The following is a 21854-nucleotide window of genomic DNA, read 5'->3' on the forward strand; positions in this document are numbered from 1 at the left end:
ATTATTTTTGCAAACTTTCATTGGATTTTTGTTTTGGTGAGCGTGTCTCTTTTGAGACAGAGTCTCGCTCTGTTGCCCAGGCTGGATTGCAGTGGCGCAATTTCAGGTTACTGCAGCCTCAACCTCCTGGGCTCAAGCAATCCTCCCACCTCAGCCTCCTGAGTAACTGAGACCTCAGGCATGCACCACCATGTCTGTCTAATTTTTTTTTTTTTTTTTTTTTTTTTAGAGATAGGGTTTTACCCTGTTTCCCAGACTGGTCATGAACTCCTGAGCTCAAGCAATCTGGCCGCCTTGGCCTCCCAAAGTGCTGGGATTACAGGCATGAGTCACCGCACATGGCCTGCATGTCTTTCTTTCTGAGAGTTTCTTCTGATTTTCTCGCCCCTAAACATTTTCTCTTCTTGCTTTATATTACAGTATTTTTATGCCTTCTCTAAAGTAAAAGATTTCTTATAAAATTATAAAAGTAGATTGGGCAGGGTGGCTTACATGTTGTAATCTCAGAGTTTTAGGAGGCTGAAACAGGAGGATCACTTGAAACCAAGAATTCAGGGTCAACCTGGGCAACATAGTGAGACCCTGCCATTACAAAAAGTTTTTATTTATTTATTTTTTGAGATAGAATCTCGCTGTCGTCCAGGCTGGAGTGCAGTGGCACAATCTTGGCTTGCTGCAACCTCCGCCTCCCGGGTTCAAATGATTCTCCTGCCTTAGCCTCCCAAGTAGCTGGGATTACAGGCGCATGCCACCACACCTGGCTAATTTTTGTATTTTTAGTAGAGATGGGGTTTCACCATGTTGGCTAGGCTGTTCTCAAACTCCTGACCTCAAGTGATCCACCTGCCTCGGCCTCCCAAAGTGCTGGGATTACATCGCACTCGGCCTACAAAAATTTTTAAAGAAAATTCATTAGGCATGGTGGTGCACACCCATAGTCCCAGCTACTGGGGAGGCTGAGATGGTAGCATCACTTGAGCCTGAGAGGTTAAGGCTGCAATGGTCTAGGATTGGAGTACTGCACTCCAGTCTGGGCAACAGTAAGACCCTGTCTCAAAAAAAAAAAAAAAAAAAAAAAAATTAAAACTGAATATTTATTTAGACTGAAAGAAGAAATGGCAGCAAATTTTAAAGTTAAAAGAAGTCATATCAAAAAATCACAAAATGCAGAAAAAAACATTAAGTACTGGACACATCCTACTTTTACTTTTCCTTCATTTTTTGGCTGCTTCTTTGATCACCTTTTTATTTGGCAGTGACTTTGTAATACTTTTATACAGAAAATAAAAAGATCATATAGCTTTCCTCTAGCATTCAGGTGTTTTGCTGTATGTGAGTCAATTTTTATTTTAATTGCCTGCTATAATTATTTTTTATTTTGGTAAAATATATAACTTAACCCTTACCATTTTAAAAAGTATATTCTATTTCCTGAATTTTTTGTTTCTCTGAGGCAATTTCCCCTTTTTGATGGGAAGAATGTTTTATCTTTATGAGTTCTCAAGTGTGATGATCTGTGGGCCTGCCGATATTTAAGAATGAGGCTTACCGTGAGGCAAACTCTGTATTTAGAGTTTGTCTGTATTTAGAGCTCATAGTAAGTCTCATTACTTGTTAATGGTCAGACTTCATTATCAGGTGAATGGTCAGGGCACCCCCAAAATGATAGATGGTAACCGGTTTTGTTCTGGGATGTTAATTTGCACCCTAATGGCCCTACTAGTTGTTTTGATATCTTCAGAGTAGAACCTTAATTTCCTGCCTACCCAAGGGTAAGCATTGGGTGATCATTTTGCTGTGTGCACAGAAGGTAAGAGGCATTGATTAGTCTGTCCTACAGATTCTTCGTTTGTAAAAATCTTATGTCTCATTTCTGCTTTGCTGGATCTCTCATTGTTTTTTGGAGGAAAGGTATTGGTTCCTTTCTCAGGTACCCTCCAACTATATTTTAGGCGGTTACTTCTTGGGCCAGAATTTCACCATTTGTATCTGCTGATGGCTCCTCTCTCATCCTCTTTATTGTTTGCATTTAATATTTTATTTCTGTAACTTTCTTGAGTTATGTTAATGGAATCTCGAGGGAAAGTAGGTAACAGTAAAGTAAGCTGTTTATACTGTCATTCTGAATTGTAAGCCCCTGCAGACTTCTTGAATGATGTTAATGGATGTTGAATCACCTTTCAATATGGAGGGACAAGCCTGTTCCTTGGTGTCACGTGTATTACTCTTTGGTTGTTTGCTTAGCAGCGTTGAAAATTGAGGAGGCAGAGGTGTATGTATAAATTTGGTTCAGGATAGTATCTCACTAGCAGCTCCCAATATAACCTTTCTTTCTTTGTGTGTGTGTGTGTGTGTGTGTGTGTGTGCACGCAGTGGCGTGATCACACTCATTGCAGCCTCAACCTGGGCTTAAGGGATCCTCCCCCATCAGCCTCCCCACTAGCTGGGACTACAGCCATGTGCCACCATGCCTGACTTTTTTTTTTTTTTTTTTAAGAGACAAGGTCTTGCTCTGTTGCCCAGGCTGGTCTCGACCTCCTGGCCTCAAGTGGTCCTCCTGCCTTGGCCTCCCAAAGTACTAGGATTATAGGTGTCAGCCATTGTGCCCAGCAAACCATTCCTATTTTTCCCACTAAAATAATCATAAAATCAGAAATGAATGAAAGCTCCAATCATTCCTACAAATGAAAATTGACAGATATAAAGACAGAACTCTGGGAGTAAGTGGTACTAATGATGAGGCAGATTGAATCAGAGAAATACTATATAAATTTCAATTTGTACAACATGTATTTACTTTGTTTTTTGAAATGATGACTACCAGGAGGAAAAATCCTTGTCCCCATTGTTTGTTCAAAAGTCAGACCTAGAGCCACTGCTAACCAGAAAATTGAGCAGTCATCAACTTCCCCTCACAGTTTTTCTACATATAAGCATATTAGTAAAATTAGGGTGATGGGGAAGAGGACTGTGGAAATGGGAAACTGATAATGTACATGTAGTATAATTGTGCGTTATTATCCAAAATATGATACATATACTTCTAGAAATAGTAGATATTTTAGGTTGTATGTGAATGAACGTTTTAAAACCCCAAAACTTCTTTTAATAACAGCAATACTAACTAGTTATGAGGATGCTAAATTAGGTAGTAAGGACCTGTTTTATGATGTTAAAAATATCAAGTAAATATAGCTGTTTATTAGTTTTGGCAAAACATTATGAAAGTAGTAGACAAATGACAGAAGCTTGAAACATTTCCTCTAGATAAAAGCTTGCTAGAAACTGGCAATAGTACTGCTTTTTACACATACCACAGTTATAAATATGGGAATTTGACATCCACTTGTGTGTCAGACAGTGGAGTCATAAACAGTAGGTTTGGAGGATCTATCCTTGCTCAATATAGAAGTTCTATTATGATTGATAGGGAAATGACTTTGACTTACTGTTGAAGCCCTGATACTAAACAAATCTAATTTTGTTTGAATCTTTTTTCCTCTAGAAGTAAAAAAAGGCAATTAAAAAAAAAAATCCTTTACTTAATTTTCAGTTTCTTCTTTGAATAGCAAAGTTTGGAAGTGTAGGGGGTTGGAACTGATCTCTTGTCACAGAGTTTAAAGGTTAAGACTGGGGAATTATATTTGTTTCTAAATGAAAATATTATGATTATACGTAAACTGAAACTACAGTGTGAAGATGGGCAGTAAATGAGATACATATTTTTGAAGCAGCAACTGATTTTCTTTTTGTCAGACCCTGCAGCCAGCCTGCGGCCATAAATAAATGTAGTCAGAACTAGTTTCATAAAGTTAGATGGATATGTTCAATAAATAAGAGCCATTCTCCATAGTATTCATATTTTGAACATGATGAACAAGATTTAGCCAAAAAATATGTGCATATTCTTATGACTCAGGGACATCACACAAAAAAAGAAAAAGAATAAAATTGAAAAAATTAATGTGTGTATTCTTTTTTCCCTGGATTGACAAGCAGCTTCTAACAGTATGCTAATTCAAAGGTTAGTTTTATGTATTGTAAACTGTAGTTAGATAAATAATGGTTACTTTGAAAATCCACAGTAAATGCTGCTGATTTGACAAGGAAATGTGTTTGTTTAGTTATGCTCTAAGTATGGTCTTCTCTGTTGGGGTAGAAAATTAGTTCATTTTAAAAGCTCATAAACAAAATAGCAGGATTGAGCAATATAAATACAGAAATAACATTGATATAAAAATCAAAGTGCAAAACAGTATAGTATGTCATTCATGAATAAGTAATATGTTGTAAAACTATAAAAATGTTTAATAGCGTGATAAATGCCATATTCCAGATAGTGGCTCTGGGGATGTGGAGAGAGGAATAGTGGTATCATTTCATAGAAAATAATCTAGAAGAAATATGGCAGTCGGGCACAGTGGCTTACGCCTGTAATCCCAGCACTTTGGGAGGCCGAGGCGGGTGGATCACCTGAGGTCAGGAGTTCGAGACCAGCCTGGCCAACCCAGTGAAACCCTGTCTACTCCCAGCTACTCAGGAGGCTGAGGCAGGAGAATCGCTTGAACCCAGGAAGCAGGTGTTGCAGTGAGCCAAGATTGTGCCGCTGCACTCCAGCCTGGGTGACAGAGTGAGACTCCGTCTCAAAAATTAAAAATAATAAAAAAAGAAATATGGCAAAACATTAAGAAGTGACAAGTATCAGAGGGACATATGTAGGTACTTATATATTCCACATTTCTGTATGTTTGGAAAAGTTTATGTAAATTTTTTTATGTGTAATTACCCCCTGATCTACAGTGACTTTTTAAAATATGCTAAAACCAATCCATTGAGTGAAATGACAATTGGATTAAATTATAACAACAATATTAATGCAGACAACTCTATTTTCTAGTTATACTTATCAAGAGGTCAGTATTATTTGCTTGCTTTGCAAATAAGAAAATGTAAAATTTTTAACTTTTATTTAAGGACTTAAGATGACCAATGGACACTATTTCTCATGTACATCAAGTCCTTACCAAGTATAAGAAGTAGAACAGTATCTGTATCTCCGAAGTTCTCAGTGTACTTCTCCCTAGTGACATCTCCCTGCCTCCCGTCCTGAATTTTACGTTTCATTTTCTCGTCTTAAGTGTCAACGGAAAGGTTCGTCAAAGTCAAGTCATATTCAGCCTTTTTGGTAGTGAAATATACATAACATAAATTTACCATTTTAACCATTTACAGGTAACTTAAAAGTATACAGTTTTGTGGCATTAAGCACATTCACAGTGTTGTGCAATTACTGTCATCCACATCTAGAACCTTTTCAGCATCCCAAACTGAAACTTTTTTTTTTTTTTTTTGGAGACAGAGTCTTGCTCTGTCGCCTAGGCTGGAGTGCAATGGTGTGCTCTCGGCTCACTGGAACCTATGTGTCCCAGGTTCAGGTGATTTTCCTGCCTCACCCTCCCGAGTAGCTGGGATTACAGGCTCCCGCTGCCATGCCCAGCTAATTTTTGTATTTTTAGTGGAGACGGGGATTCACTATGTTGGCCAGGCTGGTCTTGAACTCCTCACCTCAGGTGATCCGCCTGCCTTGGCCTCCCAAAGTACTGGGATTACAGGTATGAGCCACTGTGCCTGGCCCCAAACCAAAACTCTTAGCTCTTAAAAACTAAGTCCCCATTGTCCCCTTTCCCTGGTCCCTGGTAACCTTTTTTCTACTTTCTGTCTCTATGAATTTGCATATTCTAGATGTACCTCATATAAGTAGAGTCAGACATTATTTATCCTTTTGTGTCTCGCTTATTTTACCTAGCGTAATGTTCTCAAGGTTCATCTGAGTTGTACCATGTGTCAAAATTTCATTCCTTTTTACTATTAAATAATATTCCTTTATATGTATATATTTTGTTTTCTGTTCATTTGTTGCTGGACACTTGGGTCATTTTTACCCTTTGACTATTGTAAAAAATGCTGCTATTAACATTGGTATTCATGTATCTGTTGGAGTGCCTGCTTTCAGCTTCTCAGGGCATATACTTAGAAGTGAAGTTGCTGAATTATATGGTAATTCTGTGTTCAACTTTTTGGGGGAACTATCATGCTCTTTTCCACATTGTCTATGCCATTTTACAATCACAGCAGTGCATGAGGATTTCAGTTTGTGCCCATCCTTACCAACACTTTTTTGTTCCCTACTGGCCCTATTTTTTTGGGGGGGTGGGTAATAGCCATCCTGATTGGTGTGAAGTGGTATCTTACTGCTAGACATGTTTTAAAGGAAAAAAGGACAGTTCTTTAATGTGACTTAAATTGTTAAAATATTGTATGTGTAAGTGGAAAAAATACATATACACTTCTTGTGACTTACGATCTTACACAGCTATAACAGCAAAACGAGTTTTCAATTTAAGTGCAAATTAAAACCTACTAAAATTAATGTTTTTGACAGTGTAAACCAAATTGTGGCTGTCTTCCTTTATAAATAACTTAGTCTTATGTGAGACTATCTATTTCAGTTACAAATTATAACTGCAGAAACTTTAACTGGTAAAGGAATTCAGAGCATACAGTTCGGGATGTTTGCTGACTTTAGGACTTGCCAAACTACCTATAGTCAAAATTAATTAACAAAATTAATGATTAATGTGTCAAACTTATAAATTGTCATTTAGTTTATCATTTGGTTGCTAGTATGATTCAAAAAGCAAACTGCCTAATGAAGTCTTGTGGTCACCTACATGAGCCACAATATACATATATTTATTTTTAATTAATTGTCTAAGTTAGAACCCAAAATTCTTTTTCCTGAAATTTAAAGAAAAAAAAAAATTAGTTTTGCCACCTCTGATAATATCGATAGCCCAAAATTAAGAAAATGCTAACTTCTCCTGATGACTTCTTCCACAGCCTATTTCAGCCTGTGAAACATATTCAGGAATACATATGGGAGAATAAATCACTGTGAATGGGGAAGCTGCCATAAAAATAATGTTCTTAATCTGTGTAATTATTTTCAGTTTTCAGAGCACACTTACAGTATGTTGGATCCTCAAAATAATTCTTAGCTATTCAGGAAAGATGGTGTTTTCATTTCACAAGCAGGGAAACGAAAACTCATGGCAGCTACTTTAGAAATAGGAGTGCAAAAGAAGAAATGAGCATGGCATGTGAAAACAACAAGAGTCCTTATCTGTATTGGGTTGTTTTTGGAAAGTATTGAGAAATAAGCTGGATCCAAGTGACTCTGGAATTTGGATTTGATGTATTGGAGTATTTTCCAAACTTGCTGGTCATAAGAAGTCCCTTCCTTGGAGACTGGGGCCAGGGTCCTAGAATCCTTACTTAACAAGTGCCCCTGAAGATTCTTATACTTAAGCCAGATTAGTTAATTATGCATTTATTATTTTTGAGCAAGGAGCTTGGTGTCATAAAAATAGTGTCTGGGGGAATATCTTTATCTAAAGGGTAGGTTGAAGGGTAAAGAGAGTCATAAGGCAATGTTTATTTTGATATTAGGTAGTTGTGGCTTCTATTAGTTTGCGACCATGGAAATGAGATATGGGGAATCATGGAATGATACAGATTGCCTGGGAAAATGAAGGAAAATAGGGAATGAGTGATTTGTGGAGAGACTTTATAGGCTTGGACATATATTGAGTCTTTGCTCATAAAATGTCCAGTAGATATTTGGAAATCTAATTTGAATTCCAGAATTGGTAAAACATTACACTTAAGTCAGACCTTGCCAGGCTAAAGATATTGTATATTCTTATGTACATTCTCAATATCATATATTTTCAATATTAAACTCAGTTGCAGGTTGCATTTGTTGTAGAAATTCTGCTTTCAGTTTTTGTTTTTCCTGACTCTTCAGATCTTCTCGCTGAGCTTCTGGGCTAGATCTCCCATAAGTTTGAAATAGTTATTCCTTATTCCCCAAGTAAGTATGGAAAAGAGAGACAGAAAGGTTAAGATTGAGCTGATAAGGAGAAGACCCTGGGGGGCGGGGGTGGTAGTACACAGTATTTAAAGTTAACAGGAGCTGGGTGTGGTTGTTAACACCTCTAATCCCAGCACTTTGGGAGGCCAAGGCAGAGAATCACTTGAGGCTGAGAATTCTAGACCAGCCTGGGCAACAGAGTGAGACCCTGTCTCTATTTTTTTTTTTTTTTCCTGAAACTAATGAGTCCTCCCTCTTTTACTTTTATTTCTTTAAGTGAAAGCCACATCAGGCACACTGAAAACCTAACTGTTTTTATATACTGGTCTTATTTTTTTTCTTGATTTCTTTCCTGAACAAAATGAAACAATTCTTTGAGATGCTTGTCTTTGTGATGTGCACAGCCACTTTTGCTTTCCTGTGGTGGCAGATTCTTGCAGGATGACCCACTAAGTTTCAGTGCTAATAACTCCATTTGAGCTTTTCAGTTCTGTTTTGCTGGTTTCCCCTTTGGCAAACCCTCATTACCCTATTCAAAAAACTTTGGGAACTGTTTCTACCCCATTTACTGCAGAGTAACATTTGTCTCTGAAGTGTAAGATTTCCTTCCAATAAGTGAGCAATAATTTTTCTGTTTTTGTTCTCATTCACAGTCATCTTTCCTTTTTCTCCCTTTCTCAGCCTTCTTGCTTTCTTCAGGAAGATCTCCTGCAAGACCTCACCTATAGTAGTCTGAGTTTAACCCTGTTAATTAGCTGCTTTCACATTCAAATCAATTTAATCTACTTTAATAGAAAACTTGTCAAATGTATGTGAATGACTAGGTATTGTTCGAAGTTTTGCTATGCAATAGATACTGTAAGTCACTTAGTGAAAATAGTTTGCCTTTTTTTTTCCCTTTTTACTTTTAGTGATGGGGTTTTGCTATGTTGTAGGCTGGTCTCAAGCTCCTGGCCTCAAGCAGTTCTTCTGCCCCAGCCTCCCAAAGTACTGCGATTATAGATGTGAGCCACCATGCCCAGACCTAGTTTGCCATTTTCTGTTTTATTTATTTATTAATATATTTTTATTTATTGCCCTTTTCGACATGTTCTAAGCCATTTTCTAATAGAACTAAATGTGTTTTTTTTTTTCCTTTTGTGGTTCAGCTATTATATGTATCTGCTACTTTTAGCATTAACCTAAAGCTTCCTGTATATGCCAAGTCCCAGGTATTCTGGAATTCCATGTGGCTCTTGTGCCCTCCAAAGAAGGGTGGAGAGAACCTCTTAGACCCCAACTTCTGGATATTCTTGGCCCAGATTTGGGGATTAAGTGAAGGGTACCTTATGAATAGAACCTATACATTCGTGTACATCTGGCTTGAGAAAACTCCCCTATCTCTCTCTTTCTGTCTTTTTTTTTTTTTTTTTTTTTTTTTTTTGAGATGGAGTGCCGCTCTTGTTGCCCATGCTGGAGTGCAATGGTGAGATCTTGACTCACTGGATTCACTGCAATCGCTGCTTCTCAGGTTCAAGGGATTCTCTGGCCTCAGCCTCCCAAGTGTCTGGGATTACAGGCGCCTGCCACCACGCCCGGCTAATTTTTGTGGTTTTAATAGAGATGGGGTTTCACCATCTTGGCCAGTCTGGTCTTGAACTCCTGACCTCAGGTGATCTGCCCACCTCGGCCTCTCAAAGTGCTGGGATTACAGGCGTGAGCCACCACACCTGGTCTCCTATCTCTCTTATAAGTAGACTTTTCTCCTTGCTTCTTTGAAACAGAAACTTTTTGTAAATAAATAAAGTGTATAAAGGTGAGCCATATTGGGAAGAAGGGGCTAATAGAGGAGTTAGAACAACCAGGTAACCAGATTTTTTTTTCCTATTCTTTTGGGGAAAAAAAAAAATTTTTTTTTTTTTTGGTCTTTCTGAAACTGGTACTATTTCAGAATGATAGGTAAAAGTCTCCATGGAGAAGCAGGGGATGTGATGCCATGTTTACTTGCCCCCTACCCCCATAATTATCTTATCTTTTCACCTATTGAGGAAAGGTGGGCTCACATAGACTCTCTTCTTCATGGGATAGACCCTGAGTTTCATGTCTAAGAGTACCAAACTGGAAGTCATAAAGAAATCTGCAGTAGGAATTTAATCTGTAGATTTGGCCACATAAAGTGCAGGTGTACTTTTTATGTTATACTTCAAAACACCTTGAAAGCCATGTTAGTCTTTTTGCTGTCTTTAACAGTTAAGAAATTTTGCATGAGAATTACCTATTTTGTTTCTAGTAGTAGTTTTTCCAACCTTTCCCAGGCCTTCAATCTCTAATTCTGAAGTTTTTAAGAAGAGTTCGTTACCTACAGTTAATACTTCTGCCATCTTTGAATTGCTGTTATACCATATAGGCCTATGAGAGAGAGTTGCCAGACTTAAATAATTATTTATATGCTTAATTTCTTTCAACATACAGAATAATTGTTTAAAAATTTTTTTTCTCTGTAAACTGTAACTGAAACACATGCTGCACTGGAAAGCAGTGTTTCAAACTGCTGTACCCTCTGCCTGAAGACAAGTTTTTATTTCTTTATCCTAATACCCAACAACAATTAGTATCACTTTAAAAGATGAAATAGAGGCCGGGCATGGTGGCTCACGTTTGTAATCCCCGTACTTGGGGTGGCTGAGGCCGGCGGATCACAAGGTCAGGAGTCCGAGACCAGCCTGACCAACTTGGCGAAACCCCGTCTCTAAAAATACAAAAATTAGCCAGGTGTGGTAGCACACGCCTGTAATCCCAGCTACTCAGGAGGCTGAGGCAGAATTGCTTGAACCCGGGAGGCAGAGGTTGCAGTGAGCCGAGATTGCGTCACCACACTCCAGCCTGTGCAACAGAGCAAGACTCTGTCTCAAAAAAAAAAAAAAAAAAAAAAAGATGAAATAGATGCTCATGTCTTTGCTAAGTCAGTGTGGTGCAGAAAATGATAAGGAGGGAGTATTCCAATAGTGACCTAAAATATTTTAATCAAGAATTCCAGACACTTTTCTCCACCCATATTTTGATACGTGGATTTAACATATGCTGTCTTAATTTAGTAGTAAAATTTTGAGTATTGCATGTATATAATACTAGAGAAATGTAAATGTTAATAAGACTTGAGGACCAGATAATTTTGGGGATACAGTTGTTGTAAAGTAAAAATTTCAAGTTTAATGATTGAAAACTAGTCTCACTGCTTCATTAGCACAACTGGTTTGGAAGGTTTGCTTCTGGGCGAATAAAGTGAACAGTAGCAAAGGATGGGATTGCTACTTTAAAAATACTAAAATATGAGGATAAAGAGAGATGTCTGTCAGAGGATGTTTAAAATGAAATAACTGCTTAAAAGCAAGGGACTGAAGATGTGCAAATGGTTATGAGGTCATTGTATTAAACAGTAGCATTGTGCTTCTCAAGAAGAAATTAGCAGATAATCTACTGAGCACTATAATTTGGGTAGTACTGAGATGAACAGTTGTTTTAGTTGTTGCCTGACCCACACCCCACCCCCAGTAGTCTGGAACTGTGCATGTTATGAAGAGGTCATGTGACGCTGATCCTTGGTTTTGCTCATTTATCCTGTCAAAACAACTTAATGTAGATGGAAAGAAATGAACAAAATGAATAGAATGGGTTAGCTGCATCAGCTTTAGTTTATATTGAAGGTAATGAATGCTGCAATTGGGATAGTGTAGTATATTAAGGCCCCAGGAATATCCAGCTCCATAATGATGAAGAGAAGTTTCTAAAAAGCAACAGTGGCTAATCCATTCTAAGTCTCACTTGACGTTTTAATGCTACTTTTTGATACAGTATTTTAAAATTTTATCATTGTATTCATGATAATTTGATTGACAGTTGGTAATATTTAAACAATACATGGTTCCTCTTATTTTACCTTCAGCTGTAATTTAGTATAAAGTTCCTATTTCTTTTCAATAATTATTATATAATAACAAACATGAATCTTCTGAGAAGAAAATTATTTTAGAAGTTTTGCAAAATATTTAGGGTTTGTTGTCAGTGAAACATGAGCTTTGAAGCAAACCTTCATTTGTCTCTTAGTTCTGCTTTTCCTGTGAATTTGAGGGAGATAATAACATTTTCTGAGTCAGTTCATCTCGCAACATTTTTCTGAGAATTACATGAAGTAAAGCAGCCAGCCAGTAAATAGCAAATACTTGGCAAAAATTATTTTTAAAACCCCAGATGTTCCTTCTGATCTGTGTCTTATGTTAGTTTTGATCTACTTTATTATTGTCTTAAAGTCTTTTGGGTGCTAAAATAATGTACTTCTATAAGATATTTTATGAAATGTTCCTAGATTTAAAAAAAAAACCAAAATTTAGTTACAGAGGGAACACGTAGACGAATTATTGAAAGAAGCCCCAAATTGTGTGTTTAGGTCCCCCCATTTCCTGCTTTGCTGATGACAATCTGGTGTCCTGTCTTTCTAACTTCAAACAGTAAGCAGGGGTTCCCAGATCTCTTAACATAAATAATACTTTTCAGAAAGGATAGAAACACTTAGATCTAGAAAGTAGCCTGTATTTATAGTATAGATGTCTTCTGGGCAAATTAGAGATAGAATAATCTAAATATTTCTGTGGAATTTTTAGATTGCCATTCAGTGTATTCTCAAGGAAAATTAGATACGGATTTTTGATGGCAAAGAAGTCCCCCTGTTTTTTTCCCTCTGTACCTTGCTATAAATAAGTAGTTGGTAGCTTTTCTACAATCAACTTTTACAAACCATTTCTAAAAATCAAAAGCTGTTTGCAAGTTGATCATTCTGCGTAGGTTGTATTGGACTTAACTGAGATTCAGAGGCCCAATTTCAATTATCATTTTTCTTTTAAGTCACAGGAATTTTTTATCCTTGGGGAAATGCTAATTGCTTATTGAGGACACACACACACACACACACACACACACACACACACACACACACACTTTTAAAGGGGTATCACAGGGGAAAAGACATTTATGGAATTCATTCAACAAATGGCTGTTGAACAAGTCACTATGCTAGGTTGTCAGGTGCTAAAGATAGAACCCCAAAAAGGTATTTTGTCACTGCCTTTTCATGACAAAATAAAGCCTCTGAGGGCTTATTCTGTGGGGATAAGAGTCAATATAATGTTGCCTTAATTAAGTGTTTTGTAAGAGGCATGTATGTAGTATCCATTGGTTTTGATGCTATTGGGCAGAGTAGAAATAGGAGTAGTAACGTGGTTTCCTTTTATTACATTCTTCATTGGGTACTTTTGGTGACAGAGTGAGAACCTTAAAGTTCAATTAATAATTGATGTAATAACTGAAGAGAAAAATTAATGAACAAGAAGGTAGATCAGAAAACATTGCCCAGAAAGTAGCATAGAGAAGGAAATGGAAAATGAGAGAGAAATTAAAGGATAAAATAAGGTTATATACACACACACATTTAAAAATTGTTTAAAAAGAAGAGTTGGGAGGGGAAAAAAAGAGAATGAGAGGAGACAGTGTTTAGAGAGATAATAACTGAGAATTTTCCTGACTTAAAGACAAATACTTGAGTAAGTTATTGCTTTAAAAAAAAAAAAAAATAGGCTTCGTGCAGTGGCTCACACCTGTAATCCCAGGCTTTGGGATGCCACAAAGTCGGAGGAGCACCAGAAGTTCAAGACCAGCCAGTGCATCATAGCAAGACCTCATCTCTCCAAAAAATTTAAAAATTAGCCAGGCAAGGTGGCACATGCCTGTAGTCCTAGCTACTTTGGAGGCTGAGGTGGGAGGATCCCTTGAGCCCAGGATCTGAGGCTACAGTGAGCTATGATAGCACCACTGCATTCCAGCCTTGGTCACAGAGTGAGCTCCTGTCTTTCAAACAAACAAAAAATAAAAACAATGTTTTGGTTAAAGATAGATTGATTTTAATCAAGGCAAAGATAGAACTGGAATTTATATTTAGGTCTTTCTGCTTCTAAAGCCTATGTTCATTTCCTGACATTAAATTGCATGTCTAGCAATTGATGACTTATTTTGGATGTGGAAAGTTAACTGCACCTTACAAAAGTGAGACTGTATCTGAGTTATACATTAACAGTAAAGATACTGAAATGATCTCAAGCATGAATTTATATAATCCAAATCTATCATTTATAACTTCAGCATTTGCATGTTTTAAACACCATCGATCATGATTTAGTAATGTTTAGTATCTAAGATTAACTGCCTTGATTTGGTGTTTTATCATTTTAAACCACATTCTGTTTTGGTTTTTCATTTTAGGATCGAAAATTAACAAAGTCTGAGAGGCAGAGATTTAAAGAAGAAGCTGAAATGTTAAAGGGTCTTCAGCATCCCAATATTGTTAGATTTTATGATTCCTGGGAATCCACAGTAAAAGGAAAGAAGTGCATTGTTTTGGTGACTGAACTTATGACGTCTGGAACACTTAAAACGTAAGTTCATCAATATTACAAAAGCTGACCAAGAAGTATGAGAGAGTTTGATTTCTTAAATTTCAGGTCTCCCAGTTTTACTTTTGTTGTCCAGCCTACTAAGAAGGGAACAATCCTTCCAACTGTTGCTGTATTAGCGCATATTTCCTTGCCCACAAAGTCCTCTGGTATATAAAGTGATTTGATAATTATTTCTTGGTAAGTATTGATATGAGAAGTTATGGCCGAGTGTGGTGGCTCACGCCTGTAATCCCAGCACTTTGGGAGGCCAAGGCAGGCAGATCACCTGAGGTCAGGAGTTCGAGACCAGCCTGGCAAACATGGTGAAACCCCATCTCTACTAAAAATGCAAATAGCTGGGCATGGTGGTGTGCACCTGTAATCCCAGCTACTCAGGAGGCTGAGGCAGGAGAATCGCTTGAACCCAGGAGGCAGAGGTTGCAGTGAACCGAGATCACCCCACTGCATTCCAGCCTAGGTGACAGAGTGAGACTCCATCTCAAAAAAAAAAAAAAAAAAAAAAAAAAAAAAAAAATTGAGTGGCTAAGGAATCAGAAATCAAATGTCAAGGTAGCCCTCTAGTGGTTAAAATGAGGTTAAGGTTTATTGAGAAGCTACCTATTTATTTTTATCGTTTGTATTGTGCTTTGCTATATCCCTGCAACTTTTATATCAGATGCAGATTATATTGTGACAGTTATCACTTAAAAAATACTTTTAGTTCCATTTCCCATAGCATCAGAAATTAATCCCCAGATAGCTAGTTCTGTCATTCCTTTCACGGAAAAAGGTTTAATGCAGAAATTTCTCATTACTTACTGTAAAGAGCTTTTGGTAAAAGTTGGAGTATGCCTTTGTAATCCCAGGTTTCTTAGAGCAGCAGTCCCCAACCTTTCTGGCACCAGGGATTGGTTTCGTGGAAGACAGTTTTTCCATGAATTGGTGTGGGGGGTGGGGGTTGGGAGAGTTTGGAATGATTCAAGCACATTACATTTATTGTACACTTTATTTCTATTATTATCACATTAAAATATATAATGAAGTAGTTATAGAACTCACCATAATGTAGAATCAGTGGGAGCCCTGAGCTTGTTTTCCTGCAAGTAAACTGTCCCATCTGGGGGTGATGGGAGACAGGACAGATCATCAGGCATTAGATTCTCATAAAGAACGCTTAACCTAGATCCCTTGCATCCACAGTTTACAGCAGCGTTCATGGTCCTATGAGAAATCGAATGCTGCTGACAGGAGGCAGAGCTCAGGTGGTAATGCGAGCAATGAGGGAGCAGCTGTAAATACAGATGAAGCTTTGCTTCCTTGCCTGCCACCCACCTCCTGCTATGTGGCCAAGTTCCTAAAAGGCCATGGACTGGTATCAACCTGTGGTCTAGTGGTTGGGGACCCCTGGTGTCTTAGAGGATCTATTTTTACCCAGAGAAGAACCTGTTTTAAGTTATCTTGTATAAATTTTTTATTTGGTGAAATTCGATATTTTAAAATTGTCACTGTGGTGATATATTCTTTATTAATTGTTAAAGTTAATACTGCTGAGCTGATTAATTCCAGATCATTGGAATACAGTGTTATAGCACCTGGATATAGTCACTTGCATGTATTCTGAAATGCTTACAGTTAACATGTTGAAACATCAACAGATCATTTCTGTCCTGCAAATTCTAATTTCTGTATCCAACTTCCACACTTGTTTATGGCAATACCTTTATCCTTGTTAGACAGGCTTCTTGATATTCTCTTTTCTTCCACTAGAATGTGCTAACTAGCACTATATACCTAGCACTATGAACAAGTGCTATATATCACATTCCAGTGGAAGTATCTAATACTGAATGATAAGCATTTGAATGAATTAAGGAGAATTATGTGGTAGTAATTATGTGTACATCTTGAGATTCTTTCCATTGGTTTGGATACTTAGTTGGTTGTCAACTGTTTGTCTGGCATGCCTAAGATTACTCTAAAATACAATGGTTTACTTGTTTAAAAAACTATACTGAGGGGCTTTGGGTAACATAGTGGGGTAAGCCCCCGTGGAATGGCTGTCCCCCAGCAACAAACTGAAATGTGGAATATAATTAAAGTTTTTTCCAATACATATCTAAGCTTTAACGAAAGAGAGGTTAACCTCCAGATAATAAGCAGAGATAACTCGAAGCCAAAACAGGAACTTATACTCTGGGATTTTAGACCACATATTGGTTGAGAAGTTGATGCTAATTTTAATGTCCATGCAAGGACAGAAAGCCTTAGAACTAGGTAGAGAGGGGAGCTAGAACATAGCCTGTGTCAAAAAACTGAATTATCCATGAAAAGAGAGAGCTTAATGCCCTAGCCAGTGAAAGCTGCAAGGAATTTTACCTGTGTGCAGAAGACTGTGGATAAGAGGGGAGACCTATGAAAAATAGAAATTCCCATCAAATGCTACCAGTGTTCTTAATTATTCTGTAATCTTCTTTTTTTTTTTTTGGAGACAGGGTCTCACTCTGTTGCCCAGGACAGAGTGCAGCGGCACAATCATAGCTCACTGCAGCCTCAAACTCCTGGGCTCAGGGAATCCTTCCACCTCAGCCTCCCGAGTACCTGGGACTATAGTTGCTCACCACCATACCTGGCTAATTAAAAAAAATTTTTTTTTTTTGGTAGAGACAGTGTGTATTTTGCTGCCCAGGCTACTCTCAAACTCCTGAGCTCATCGCGATTTGGCCTCATCCCGATTTGACCTCCCAAACTGCTGGGATTACAAGCATGAGCTACGGTGCCCAGCCTGTTTGGTATTCTTCCATCTCATATGTAGATGGCGCTGTAACATAAATTTATACTATCTACTTGGTACGGGAGTCCCAAACCAAAGAACGTACATCATAATTGATCAGGAACTGAAAGAAAACTCCCAGGGACATTTTCACAGTTCCTTGGTCACTGTCCAGAGGCAAAACAGTTTCCAGAGAAGATGACCTCACAATTAAATTACAGATCATACCAATGAAGGTGAATAGACACAACCAGAAAATAGCACTTCAACAATTAAAGATATTATGGACAAGTCTGAAAGTGATTACAATTATTTACATAATGATGTCAGTAAAGATATATGTAAGTGTATATGAAGTGTATAAAAGAAAAGAAGGAATTGAAGGAATAAGACACCATCAAAGAAAAAAAAGACAGGCATAATTTAAAAGCTTCTGAAGAACTTCTAGAAATGTGAACATTAAAATTCAAACTTAAATGGTTTAATGGTTAAACAACAGACTAAATTGACAGGAATAATAACTATGAAGAAATGAGCAACAGAAGGCACAAAAAAGACAGAAAATATTAAAAGAAGATGACACAGTAGTGAGAATACCCAGTTAGATTTAATTATCTAAAAGGGGTTTGTCTGTAATCCCAGCTACTCTGTAGGCTGAGGCAGAGAATCACTTGAGCCCAGGAGGTGGAGGTTGCAGTGAGCCGAGATCGTGCCTCTGCACTCCAGCCTGGGTGACACAGCGAGACTCCATCTCAAAAATAAAAATGAAAAAGTAGAGAGAATGAGAAAAGAAAAATTTCAGAATTTAAGAATTCTGATTGAGAATGTATACAGATTCCTAAGCAAGTAGGTTGAAAACATTCATATTCATTTCTGGAAGAATGAGTAACTAGGACCATTGGCAGCATTTGGAGAGCCAAATTGGGAAGGAATGGGAATTAACTCCAAAATACATGCTTTTTGGACCTTTTGAGTTTCTACCTTTGTTCTGTATGTGTATTTACATTGAAGCAGATAAAACACCCATAGCTGAAAAATAAGATGGGAATATATGAGTTAGAAAATTTGGATTAAGGCCGGGTGTGGTAGTTCACACCTGTAATCCCAGCACTTTGAGAGGCCGAGGTGGGTGGATCATCTGAGGTCAGGATCACCTGAGGTCAGCTCGAAACCAGCCTGTCCAACATGGTAAAACCCTGTCTCTACTAAAAATACAAAAATTAGCTGGGTATGATGACGGGCACCTGTAATCTCAGCTACTCAGGAGGCTGAGGCAAGAGAATCGCTTGACCCTGCAGGTGGAGGTTGCAGTGAGCCAACTGCACTCTAGCCTGGGTGACAGAGTGAGACTCCATCTCAGAAAAAGAAAAAAGAAAATTTGGGTTAAAAATTGAAATAAATGCCGGGCGCGGTGGCTCAAGCCTGTAATCCCAGCACTTTGGGAGGCCGAGACGGGCGGATCACGAGGTCAGGAGATCGAGACCATCCTGGCTAACACAGTGAAACCCCGTCTCTACTAAAAAATACAAAAAACTAGCCGGGCGATGTGGCGGGCGCCTGTAGTCCCAGCTACTCGGGAGGCTGAGGCAGGAGAATGGCGTGAACCCGGGAGGCGGAGCTTGCAGTGAGCTGAGATCCGGCCACTGCACTCCAGCCTGGGCGACAAAGACTCCGTCTCAAAAAAAAAAAAAAAAAAAAAAAAAAAGGCACTTAGTACATTCACAATGTTTTGTAAGTACCACATCTATCAAGTTACTAAACATTTTCATCATCTCAAAAGAACACACTGTGCCCATTAAGCAGTTACTCCGCATTTCCCTTCTTCCAGCCAGGCAGCGTATTTTTTCTTTAATTGCACATTATTTAAGTTCTTTTTCTTTTTACATTTAAAAAGAAATTTTCCGTTTCTGAGCTTCAGAGGCTTATGCCAACAGGAGGGTTTATTTAGTAGAAAGAGTGCTAGACTTGGAGTAGAAGTTGTGACTACTCCCAGTGCTGCCTCTGACCAACTGTGATTTTGGGCAAATAGCTAACCTTTTTTGGGTCTCAGTTCCCCATGTACATGTAAAACAAGGGGCTGGACTACCTGATCTCTGGGACCATCCATTCGTGGATGGGATTGATTTTTTTATTGTAAAAAACATAACAAAATTTACCATCTTAATCATTTTTAAGTGTACAGTTCAGTAGTGTTAATACATACACATTTCTGTGCAACTTCTAGAATGCTTTTCATCTCACAAAACTAAAACTCTATGCCCATGGAACAATTTCCCATTTCTTCCAACCCTCAGCTCCTGACAGCTATCAGCTTTTTACCATCTGTATGGATTTGTCTAATCAGGATATGTCCTATAAGTAGACTCAAAGTACGTTACGGATCCTTGTGTTTGGCATCTTTGACTTAGCAGTGTTTTCGAGGATCATCGTGATTGCACACATCAGTACTTCATTCCCTTTTATGACTAAATAACATTCCATTCCATGGAAATATCACAATTTGTTTATTCATCCATTGATGAACATTTGGGCTATATCCACCTTTTGGCTATTATGAGTACTGCTGCTATAAATATTTGTGCACAAGTATTTTTTTGAGTACCTGTTTTCATTTCTTTTGGCTGTACACTAGGAATGGAATTGCTGAGTCATGTGGAAATCTTTGTTTAACTTTTTGAGGAGCCATCTTACTGGGAGTGACATGATACCTCATTATGGGTTAGATTTGCATTTCCCTAATGATTAATGATATGGAACATCTTTTCATATGCTTATTGGCTATTTGTGTATCTTTGGAGAAATGTTTATTCAAGTTCTTTGCTGATTTTTTATTGGATTGCTTGTCTTTTTGTTGATTTATAAGAGTTCTTTATATATTTTAGAAACTAGACCCTTGTCCAGATCCATGATTTACAGGTATTTTCTCCTGTAGGTTGCCTTTTTTGCTCCTTGATAATGGGCTGTGACATACAGATTGAGTGTAGTATCTCTTATCCAAAATGCTTGGGACCAGCAGTGTTTTGGGCTTTGAATTTTTTTCAGATATTGGAACTTTGAATTATACTTACCAGTTGAGCCTCCTAAATCTGAACCAAAATGTTCAAATGAGCATTTTTGTTGTGTGTCATGTTGGTGCTCAAAAAGTTTCAGATTTTGGATTGGAGCATTTTGGATGTTGGATTTTCTGATTGGGATGCTCAAGCCTGTGCCAAGTTTTAAATTTTGATAAAGTCCAAGTGTACCTGTTTTGTCTTTTGATGGTTGGGCTTTTGGTGTCATGTAAGAGTCCATTGTCATAAATAACCAAGGTCATACAGATTTATACCTAAGTTTTCTTCTAAGAGTTCTATCAATTTAACTCTTCTATTTAGGCTATTGTTCCATTTTTAAGTTAACATTTGTATATGCCGTGAGGTAGGGTCTGATTTCATTCTTTTGCATGTTGATACCCAGTTATCCCAGCATCATTTGTTGAAGAGACTTTTTACCCCATTGAATGGTCTTGGTACCCTTCTCAAAAATTATTTGATGATATGTATAGGTTTATTTCTGGACTCTCAATTCTGTTTCACTGATTTATATGTCTGTTCTTAGGCCAGTACCACACTGCTCTGATTACTGTAGTTTTGTGGTAAATTTTGAAAATTAGAAGTGATTTCCTTTAATTTTGTTCTTCTTTTTCACTATTGTTTTTGACAGTTGGGGTCTTCTTGAAATTTCATGTGAATTTGAGGATTAGATTTCCATTTCTAGAAGAAAAGGATGGTGGAATTTTGACAGAGATTGTGTTGAATCTGTAGATCACTTTATGTAGTATCACCATCTTTAACTATATTGTCTTCTAATCCATGAACACAGGGTGTCTGTCCATTTATTTATGTCTTTTTAAATTTCTTTCAGCAATGTTTTGTAGTTTCATTATTCAAGTCTTTCACATCCTTGGTTAAATTTATTCCTGGATCCTTTATATGCTATTGCAAATGAAATTGTTTTCTTAATTTCCTTTTCAGATTGTTGATTGCTGGTATATATAAATACAACTAATTTTTATGTGTCAGTCTTGTACTTTTGCAAATTTGCTGAATTCTTGTATTAGCTCGTCTGTGTGTGTGTGAATGTTCATTCTTTGGGTTTTTTTTTTTAAACAAATGGGGTTTCACTCTGTCACCCAGGCTGGGGTGCAGTGGTGCAGTCATAGTTCACTACAGACTTGAACTCCTAGGCTTAAAGGATCCTCCCACTTCAGTCTCCTGAGTAGCTGGGACTCCAGGTGTGTACCACCATGCCTGGCTAATTTTCAAATTTTTTGTAAAGATAGGGACTCAATATATTGCTTATGCTGGTCACAAATTCCTGGCCTCAAGTGGTCTCCCTTGCCTCTGACTCCCAAAGTGCTGAGATTCAGGTGTGTGCCACCACACTTAACCATTCTTTGGGATTTTTATATATTGGATCAAGTTATATGTGAATAGATAGTTCTTTCTGGTTTGAATGCCTTTATTTTTCTTGTCTAACTGTTTTGGCTAGAACTTGAATTATGATTAGCACTGATTATCCTTGTCATATTCTTGATTTTAAGGAGAAAGCTTTTGGTCTTTCACCATTGAGTATATGTTAGCTGTGAGTTTTTCATAAATGTTCTTTATCATGTTGAGGAAGTTCTCTGCTAGTCCTATCCTAGTTTGTTGGT

General features: G+C 37.7%; 1 protein-coding gene across 28 annotated transcripts in view; it reads left to right on the forward strand.

Moving 5' to 3' along the window:
- Positions 1 to 21854, forward strand: part of WNK1 (WNK lysine deficient protein kinase 1) — a 156996-nt gene that overhangs the window by 45800 nt on the left and 89342 nt on the right. For all 28 annotated transcript variants that reach the window (XM_050746987.1, XM_050747000.1, XM_050747008.1 and 25 more), the window contains exon 2: positions 14222 to 14394. In XM_050746987.1, the coding sequence (XP_050602944.1) occupies positions 14222 to 14394 (173 nt within the window). The remainder of the gene's footprint in view (positions 1 to 14221; positions 14395 to 21854) is intronic.

This window comes from Macaca thibetana, chromosome 11 (assembly GCF_024542745.1).
Source record: "Macaca thibetana thibetana isolate TM-01 chromosome 11, ASM2454274v1, whole genome shotgun sequence".
NCBI lineage: Eukaryota > Metazoa > Chordata > Mammalia > Primates > Cercopithecidae > Macaca > Macaca thibetana.